The 9,969-nt window shown below is 40.3% G+C and overlaps 2 protein-coding genes across 2 annotated transcripts; one reads left to right on the forward strand and one right to left on the reverse strand.

The window, feature by feature from the left end:
* Positions 1 to 4,395: 4,395 nt before the first annotated feature.
* On the reverse strand, positions 4,396 to 6,489 carry gpr25 (G protein-coupled receptor 25). Its single transcript, XM_047026149.1, has one exon. It carries the CDS (start codon positions 6,443 to 6,445, stop codon positions 5,336 to 5,338), a length of 1,110 nt encoding a protein of 369 aa, XP_046882105.1. The 5' UTR covers positions 6,446 to 6,489; the 3' UTR covers positions 4,396 to 5,335.
* A 489-nt stretch (positions 6,490 to 6,978) lies between these two features.
* olfml3b (olfactomedin-like 3b) lies at positions 6,979 to 9,671 on the forward strand. Its single transcript, XM_047026140.1, has 3 exons — positions 6,979 to 7,158; positions 7,641 to 7,926; positions 8,451 to 9,671. The coding sequence occupies exons 1-3, from the start codon at positions 7,060 to 7,062 to the stop codon at positions 9,233 to 9,235; spliced, it is 1,170 nt and encodes a 389-aa protein (XP_046882096.1). The 5' UTR covers positions 6,979 to 7,059; the 3' UTR covers positions 9,236 to 9,671.
* The last annotated feature ends 298 nt before the right edge of the window (positions 9,672 to 9,969 follow it).

Consider the following 9,969-nt stretch of genomic DNA (forward strand, 5'->3'; position numbering starts at 1 on the left):
GGGGGGACCCAATATTCAAATCTGGTCAAAATGTCCCCCCCAATATATTGATGTAAGACAATAAATGAAATATAAATGTGCTACATACGACAGGCAACCACGCTCCGATTTCGCCCGCTGTCCGAAATGATCATAAAAAATGTAATAATATTCATAAGAAACGTAAAAAGTTTTCAGGGGGGGACCCTCAGACTCCAGCAGATTTTGTCCCCCCCAATGTTGACTCCATGGCTACGGCCTTGCTAGACAGACAAGAACTACATGACACAAATTCACACGGAAAAAAGTTCAGAATCAACACTTCTCAGTGTCACCCAGTCAAAGTCTTGAACCGGGGCTATGTGGTATTGAAGACAAAAAAAAACACAGATAAACATCTGTGTTGGCGAATGAAGTATGGCAAGGATTGCCACAATATTCACAGAACATTTAGGTTCAGTAACTGTCAGTTCCGCCAAGAGAACTAATTGAAAAGTTTTCCACACATAGCTTATATTTATACCTGAATTTATACCACCTTGATCTTCACTGTGATAGTTCAATCTTACAGTTCATCGATTCAACACGGTAATTATGGTCATGGATGGGCAAGGTTGGTTCAGTGTGTTCCTAAAGCCTACCTTTTAGTAGTAATTAATTAGGAAAGTCAGTAATTGGTCACATATTTTTTAAATGTAACAATTAATTGCAAAAAAAAACAGTACTATACATGTTTTCAAATGTTGAAGGGCAGTAAAGACACCATAAAGAACACTATGATGGTAAGAACCATCTTGAGGGGGTGCCGTCGTCGGGCAATTAGAGAATTATCGTCGTCGAGAATTATCAGCACTGGCAGAGCAAATGTCACAAAAACGGTAATGAGACTCAGAAATAGAGTTGAGACATTGTCGTCTACACAGAAAGGTTCATCATCAAAGGCCTTTGCTTTACGGTAAATCAGTTAGGGAGTGCCCATAAAAAGTGAGGTTAACCAGATCACATCTGCTGACTGGCAGAGATGGCCCAGAAAGGGAGGGTCAGCACAAACACGAGGTCAGCTAGTGCCAGGTTGACCACAAATGTATCCACCAAAAGAAGAAAATAAAATACAGCATCTCTACATAGATGTACGATGCAGGAAGGCTTTGGTTGGAACAATCCACATAGTCGCTGTAATCGTAGGTATCATTGTCAAATATGTAATTATCATAACTGTAGTATTTCAAGTCATGAAGCCCCCCCCCCCCCCCCCCCCCCCCCCCCCCCCCGACACCCACTCAGGCACACATGTTATATATACACTGTCAAATAGATTAAAAGAGTTTCAAATACGTCAGTCCGATACATTGTGTTAGACACTAAAACCCTAAAAGCTAGAACAAAAAAACATTTGATTTCTTAAATTATTGTATTTAGAAACAGTAAAAAGAGCACAATTGTCTTTATGTATATTTTAAAGTGTGTTTCAGGTTATGTCATGTATTCCCCAAAATTTTACTAAAGCATTCCAGTCAGGATTTGGGAATCCATTGGCTCCTCCTCACACTCACTTTCTCCTCCCGTCGACACACATGAAGCAGAGTGCCTACCTCACATAAAATGAAAGCTCTCCTCATCCTCGTCACTTTGACCTGCCTAGGGAGTGCCCAACACCAAGCCTTAATGGATTACTTAGAGCGAAGGCTACTTGCCATCGAGGTAAGAGAGTGTTTTACCTTCTAGCCAATAGTAGGGTTCCAGAGTACGTTGAAAATAAAGGTCTCTGGGGAGCTGGGGGACCACTGATGGAATGCAGATGTGGCAAATGTTCCCATTTACTTCAAAAAGTCGATTTTAATGCATTTTGTACTATTCGATTCCATTCTGCTCAGATAGAGGAATGGTTAGGATACTTTCTCAAAATAATTACTGACAATTACAATTTGGTGAGATAATTTATTTGATTATTTTGTTGCTGACTGGTGTGTAGCTTTTGACCGAACAGAAGGTGATTTTAAACTTCAGTTTCCATGTCTGCTTGAATACCTTTACAAGTTTCCTCATTACTTATTGGTTTTTGCCATCCATCTCCAGTCATACCGAATGTATAAAACCTTCCAAAAATATAATATCATGACACTGATCACGATTTAGGTGATTGTGGGCAAGAATAAGGAATATGCTAGTGAAGTCATATTTTATGTACAGCTCAATTTGGGACATTTCCTACAGATAAATTTCAGACCCCAAGCTTCCTCTTCTCCAAACAGGACCACATCTCCTTGTGGTCAGACGAACCGCTATGCCTCAGAGCTGAGGGAGTTCAAGCAACAGATGGTAGCTCAGCTGGAGGCCCTGGACAAGAACAAGGAAACCCTGCGGATAGACCTCGATAGCATGGGGACGCGTGTGGACCGTGTGCAACGTGAGATGGACTACCTGGAGACCCAGAATGGGGCCTTGCCCTGCGTGGACGTGGATGACAAGCTGGTGGAGCAACAGGTGACTGTGGTAAAGGAAAAAAACAAGGCCAAATATGCCAAGCTTTCAGGTGAGCAATTGAGTCATTCCTAACAGTATATATACTGGGGTCAAGTTGATCCTGTCCCTATGACTTTCTAATCGAAACATTGTCATGAACAGTATTGAGTACTTTCTGTCCAAGAAAACTGGCTAAATGTATAGGCTAGACAACATTGCAAAAAAATCGAGTAGCTGTTGTGGCGTGTAATTCATGAGTGTAATGAGGCATGCAATGTGTTAAACCTTTAGCTAGTATTAGTTTGTTAGTGGCATAGTTCCATTCTTGTCAACACTTTAATTGATTACAGATTTTCAAGTGACCTGGATTGGTTGTTTTACCACTATGTAATGAATTACACTTCAAAGTGAAGCACATTCTAAGGAATATAAAGGACTGTAACAATATGGATTGCCCCTTACTATAACACATACCCTGTCTTTCCTAGACTGCAGGGACATGATCTCCAGTATCAAGGCTATGAAGATCTTGAAGAGGCTAGGTGGTCCAAAGGGCATGTGGACCATGGGCAGTGGCTCAGGCAAGGTCTACATCTTCAATGGGATAAGACAGGGGCATTTCTAGGATCAGACCGTTAGGGGTGCTCAGCACCCAATGAGAATGTGACATGAATGCAGTGCCTTGCAAAAGTGCTAAACCCCCTTGCTAATAAAAATCCCTAATTTCACTGGATAACAATTTATACATTTATGTATTATTATACAAAATATTGAATGAATTAAAAAACTAAGGATGTCCCTTTCTTCATGAACTACCAGCATCAAATGATAAAAAACAATATATATATATATGTTTTATTATTGTTTTTAGGGATGCTGATATGAAATGTGTTTGAGCACCCCTAAAAGGGTCTAAAATCAGCACTGGAATAAGTGAAGACACCATCCATGAGTTTGCATCAGTGAGAAACTTTACTAGTTCTGAGGGTACAGCCCTGGCCAAATCCCTGAAGTGGCCCCCTGCCTGTTGGCTAGACAGACTTAGTAGAGAAGTACATGACACAAATTCACACAAAAAAAAAGTTTCGAATCAACATTTCTCAGTGCCACCCAGTCAAAGCTAGTCTTAAACCGGGGTTATGTGGTATTGAAGAGATGAAACCACAGACAAACATCTGAGTTGAGCGAATGAAGTATGGCTAGGATTGCCACAATATTCACAGACCCTGTAGGTACAGTAACTGTCAGTTCCGCCAAGAGAACTCATTGCAAAGTTGTCCATACATAGCCTATATTTATACCTGATTTTATACCACGTTGATCTTCACTGTAATACTCGATTTTCAATCTTACAGTGCATTGATTCAACGTGGTAATTATGGTCTCATAATATTAGTCATGGATGGGCAAGGTTGGTTTGGTGTGTTCCTAAAGCCTACCTCTTATATACTAAGACAGTTTCACAATGACAGTGAATGGGGAAAAAAGGAGATAACTGTGTCAACAGTTCATGAACAAAGTCATGAGAACGCTAGAATGCATCTGCTCCCATCACATCAGTCATCAAAAGGAAATGACTGGTGACTGTCACCTAAAGTGATGCATGGCAGTTACATGAAATGGTCAAGGTTCATGCCTTTTCTTTGATGTGGTGTGATTGACAGTGCAGATAATATTTCAAAATTGACTTTCTGCAGAGTATCAGTTGTGAGATGTTTTATTTATGAATGTATTCCTTTTAAGACAAGTCTTAAAGCTTTCTATTTAAGTAAATTCCCTGTTTGTGACCACTTGGCGATTAAACACTATTCTGATTCTGAAGAGAAATACTTGGTTCTTCCTGTTTAGGACCTCAGCTTATGTAGTAAATATAACTATCACTTTTGTTTTTTATGATATAACTATCACTTTATCCAAAACCTTTCAACAAAATATCTGTTGAATTAGTTGCATATTGTTAATTAACCTGCAGGAATGGAAAGTTAAAGACAGGTGTACAGAATATTGTCAATACATGGCTTTATTTTAATACAAATCTCTAAGTAACACTAATGTCTAAAATGGAACTTGGTCGACAACATGTTCCTAAAACTGGCATGTGCCCCAAGCTTGTCAGGCTGTTTTGAAACTAGTGATTCATAGCGCAATAGTAATCCAAAACCATGTGGGCACAAATGAATATTTGAACTTTCAGGTTATAGCTCTGCCTGAAAGATTCACATGTGAATATTCTGTCTAGTTAAGTTGTATTCTCTTTTCATGTACATGCTTAATCAATTGTACTGAAGCAATATCACCTGTAAAGAGTACACTGCAACCAAGCAATATTACAAGGAAGCAGGGAAAAGTACTTATTGGTGAGTGTCAAAATTAAGATAATTTGCCAAAAGAAAAATTCATGTTTTACAGAATTAAGGTATGTGAATTGTGTGTTGGATAGATAATTATTCCTCAAAATAATCATTTCTTACAATGGTATCCTGATTCCTATAATGTCTAGACTAAACGTATGAATGAATAAAATAATGTAATTTTTAAAATGTAATAAATTATTTTGTAAATTCAACTTTTATCATATACACATAATAATAATACTGTCAACATAAAGTTACTCCCCATAAAAAAACACATTAACCAATTATCAATATTTTATACATCTCTAAAAAGGTATAGTTATTTAAAACATTTAAATTATACACTAATCATTATATACATAGGCCTACATTGAATTAAAGTCAGTAATTTGTCACATATTTTTTAAATGTAAATCCAATGCATATTGAACAATTAATTGCACAAAAAAACGATACTCTATATGTTTTAAAATATAAAAAATGGTACCTTAATTGTAAGCTTTAACCCTTTATTAATTTGCTTTAAATTTGAAATTGGATCAGAGTTTTCTATCAAGTGACTGAAGTCGAGTCCTCGAGGCACTTGTCCCGTAGCTTTCTGAGGTGAGATTGTTGGTCAGTGAATTTGATGAGTTATAGCCTTGATGCATTCCACGCCTTCTAATGCATATTAAGTACAGATTCTTTGCCTGCCGTTTGAAATGGTGGTCTAGGAAAAAGTAGATGGCAGGGTTTACACAGCTATTGAGGAAGGCAAGGCAGCTTGAGAGAACCAGTCCTTGATTCACTACTGACTGAGAACAGCTCAGATCAGCTTTATCTTTAGCCAGATGAAAACATATGCTGATGGTCTTGAAAATGTTGAAGGGCAGCCAAGACACCATAAAGAACACTATGATGGTAAGAACCATCTTGAGGGAGTGCCGTCGTCGGGCCTCAGCGCGGGGGTTACTTGAGGCAGCACAGGGCTGGCGCAGGCGGGCAACAACAGAGCCATAGCAGAAAAGAATTATCAGCACTGGCAGAGCAAATGTCACAAACACTGTAGTGAGACTCAGGCCCAGAAACAGAATTGAGACATTGTCGTCTACACAGAAAGGTTCATCATCAAAGGTCTTTGCTTTACGGTAAATCAATGAGGGAGTGCCCATAACAAGTGAGGTCAACCAGATCACTGCACAAGTGATGTGTATGCAAACTTTGCTTCTGAGGAACCGTGAATCCATGAGTCTCACCACAGCCAGGTAGCGGTCCACACTCATGCAGGTCAGAAAGAATATGTTGGCGAAGCGGTTGACAGCAATGATGTAGCTGCTCAGCTTGCAGGATATGTCTCCAAAGTTCCAGTGACCGTGCTGACTGGCAGAGATGGCCCAGAAAGGGAGGGTCAGCACAAACACGAGGTCAGCTAGTGCCAGGTTGACCACGAATGTATCCACCAGCCGGCTGCCCGTCTTGCCCCTGCTGCCTATAACTAAAATCACAAAGAGGTTTCCCACAAAACCTATGAAGAAGAAAATAAAATACAGCATGGGCACATAGATGTACGATGCAGGAAGGCTTTGGTTGGAACAATCCACATCGTAATCATAAGTATCATTGTAATCATCATCACTGTAGTCATTCAAGTCATCATTGTAATTTGCCATTCTCAGTTGAAAGATCTAAGAAGTGTTTCTCAGCTGACTTTTCTCTGAGTGAGACTGACTGAGAAACTCAACTCTTTTATTACTTTCCTCGTCAAGTCACGAGTACAAACCACAAACAAACACCCGTGTCCTGTTTTCTTCTCAACTTCCTCATCAAGACAGTTAAAAATTCACTAGTAGTGATTGTCACAGCTGAATTATAGTTTTGAAGATAATTAAAGGTGTATAAATATAATTACATTCAGAATCCCTCTTGTGCCCCCCCCCCCCCACGACACCCACACAGGCACACATGTTATATATACACTGACAAATTGATTAAAATCTTTTTTAAATATGTCTATCCGATACATTGTGTCACACACTGAAACCCTGAAAACTAGAACCATTTTTTATTTTATTTCTTCAGTTATTGTATTTAGAAACAGCAAAAAGAATACAATTGTCTTTATGTATATTTTAAAGTGTGTTTCAGGCTATGTCATGTGTTTAAGCTCCTCCCCAAGATTTTACTAAAGCATTCCAGTCAGGATTTGGGAATCCATTGGCTCCTCCTCACACTCACTTTCTCCTCCCGTCGACACACATGAAGCAGAGTGACTACCTCACATAAAATGAAAGCTCTCCTCATCCTCGTCACTTTGACCTGCCTAGGGAGTGCCCAACACCAAGCCTTAATGGATTACTTAGAGCGGAGGCTACTTGCCATCGAGGTAAGAGAGTGTTTTACCTTCTAGCCAATAGCAGGGTTCCAGAGTACGTTGAGAAGAAACGTCCCTAGGGAGCTGGGGGACCACTGATGGAATGCAGATGTGGCAAATGTTCCCATTTACTTCAAAAAGTCGATTTTTAATGCATTTTGTACTGTTCAATTCCATTCTGCTCAAATAGAGGAATGGGTTGGATACTTTCTCAAAATAATTACTGACTATTACAATTTGGTGCGATAATTTATTTGATTATTTTGTTGCTGACTGGTGTGGAGCTTTTGACTGAACAGAAAGGGATTTGAACTTCAGTTTCCATGTCTGCCTGATACCTATCCAAGTTTCCTCGTTATTTATAGTTTTTTGCCATCCATCTCCAGTCATACTGAACCTATAAAACCTTCCAAAAATATCATGACACTGATCACGGTTTGGTGATTGTGGGCAAGAATAAGGAATGATGTGCTATGCTATGAATATCCAAACAGGACCGCATCTCCTTGTGGCATGAGCAGACAAACCGCTATGCTTCAGAGCTGAGGGAGTTCAAGCAACAGATGGTAGCTCAGCTGGAGGCCCTGGACAAGAACAAGGAAACCCTGCGGATAGACCTCGATAGCGTGGGGACGCGGGTGGACCGTGTGGAACGTGAGATGGACTACCTGGAGACCCAGAATGGGGCCTTGCCCTGCGTGGACGTGGATGACAAGCTGGTGGAGCAACAGGTGACTGTGGTAAAGGAAAAAAACAAGGCCAAATATGCCAAGCTTTCAGGTGAGCAATTGAGTCATTCCTAACAGTATATATACTGGGGTCAAGTTGATCCTGTCCCTATGACTTTTCAATCGAAACATTGTCATGAACAGTATTGAGTACTTTCTGGTTGAGAAAACTGGCTAAATGTATAGGCTAGACAGAATTGCAAAAAGGTTGAGTAGCTATTGTGTCATGTCATTCATGAGTGGAATGAGGCATGCAATGTGCTAAACCTTTAGCTAGCATTAGTTTGTTAGTGGCATAGTTCCATTCTTGTCGACATTTTCATTGATTAAAGATTTTCAAGTGACCTGGATTGGTTGTTTTAGCACTATGTAATGAATTGGGCGAGGCACTTCACCCTATTTGCCTCGGGGGGAATGTCCCTGTACTTACTGTAAGTCGCTCTGGATCAGAGCGTCTGGTAAATGACTAAATGTAAATGTAAATTACACTTCAAAGTGAAGCACAATCTAAGGAATATAAAGGACTGTAACCATATGGATGGCCCCTTACTATAACACATACCCTGTCTTTCCTAGACTGCAGGGACATGATCTCCAGTATCAAGGCTATGAAGATCTTGAAGAGGCTAGGTGGTCCAAAGGGCATGTGGACCAAAGACATGGGCAGTGGCTCAGGCAAGGTCTACATCTTCAATGGGATAAGTGGAGACACCATCCATGAGTTTGCATCAGTGAGAGACTTTACTAGTTCTGAGGGTACAGCCCTGGCCAAATCCCTGAAGCTGCCCTCTGCTTGGCGAGGAACTGGTCACACCATCTACAACAACTATGCATACTTCATAAAGGAAGGTGAGGAACTCAGGGTGATCAAGTACGACCTACAGAACAACTCGGTGGCAGACAGTGCTGTGTTCCCCGTCAAGGACCACATCCCTGTGTACGGCCTTACCCCGGAGACAGTCATCGACCTGGCGGCGGACGAGGAGGGCCTGTGGGCCATCTACGCAACACGGGACAATGAGAGGTATATCTCTATGGCCAAGATGGACGCCAACACTCTGGACATTGAGCAGATGTGGGATACCCCGTGTCCACGCGAGAATGCAGAGGCAGCATTCATTATCTGCGGCACAGTGTACGTGGTCTACAACACTAAGTTGCCCAGTCGCTCTCGTGTCCAGTGTGTGTTTGATGTAAGCGATATGGTGACCAATGATGATGCGCCGCTCGTCTACTTCCCCAAACGCTATGGCTCCCACTCCAGCCTTAAGTACAATCCCCTGGAACAGCTTGTCTATGCCTGGGACGATGGCTACCAGATCCTCTACAAGCTTGACATGAAGAAGAAACTGGAGGTATGAAGTGAAGAACACAACCTTGTGTTTTGAATTAAGCCTGAATGATTTTCTTACAAAAGACACATTTATATATTTTTAGATAGGCATGACCAGTGCATAGAGGGTACCTGGAGCAAAGTTTTAACATAGTTTACATGACTTTCATTTAATTCAGTAAGAATGCATATGGATGTAATGCATCCTCTGTCAGAGAACCGTAACAATGTAATCTCACTGCTCAGCTGTTTCAAAAAGTTCTACTTGGTACAAAAGTCGTCTTGGAAAGGTACTTTTTGCTTTTATAAAATCCCCTTCATCTACAGACACAATCCTGAAAGTGAATGTGTGTTTTTAAAAGATTTATTTCTTTGCTGATTTTTCATTGGTTGTACCAGATCATCTTGTACTCGTCACCTGTTTTGTATTATATGAGATTTTTAAATAAATGATAAGAATTTAGTTACCAGCAAAAGAGTGAGTTCAGTGTTTCAGTGAGCATGAATGACCAAACCTATCTGCAATAAAATGTCATGTAGACCTGGGATTAACTTTATTAAAACTTTTAAATACAAGGGATGTTTTGAAACGGTTGGCCCATGTGACAAATAGAAATACAAAAGTGGAAAGTTATTTTAAATTACTTGGAAAAGTGTGGTCATTTTTTGAAACATTTTATCATACGAGGCCAATGAAGCAACAGGCTCAAGCCAAGTCTCTCAACACATACATAAAATTTTCCTGGACAGGAAATTATTGAC

The sequence above is a fragment of the Hypomesus transpacificus genome, chromosome 9 (genome assembly GCF_021917145.1).
Source record: "Hypomesus transpacificus isolate Combined female chromosome 9, fHypTra1, whole genome shotgun sequence".
NCBI classification, from domain to species: domain Eukaryota; kingdom Metazoa; phylum Chordata; class Actinopteri; order Osmeriformes; family Osmeridae; genus Hypomesus; species Hypomesus transpacificus.

Coding starts and splice junctions, on each gene's coding strand:
- gpr25 (XM_047026149.1), bottom strand. CDS start 6,445: ATGGCAAATTACAATGATGACTTGAATGACTACAGTGATGATGATTAC.
- olfml3b (XM_047026140.1), top strand. CDS start 7,060: ATGAAAGCTCTCCTCATCCTCGTCACTTTGACCTGCCTAGGGAGTGCC. Junction 7,159..7,640: donor GGAGGCTACTTGCCATCGAG/GTAAGAGAGTGT, acceptor ATATCCAAACAG/GACCGCATCTCCTTGTGGCA. Junction 7,927..8,450: donor CAAATATGCCAAGCTTTCAG/GTGAGCAATTGA, acceptor TGTCTTTCCTAG/ACTGCAGGGACATGATCTCC.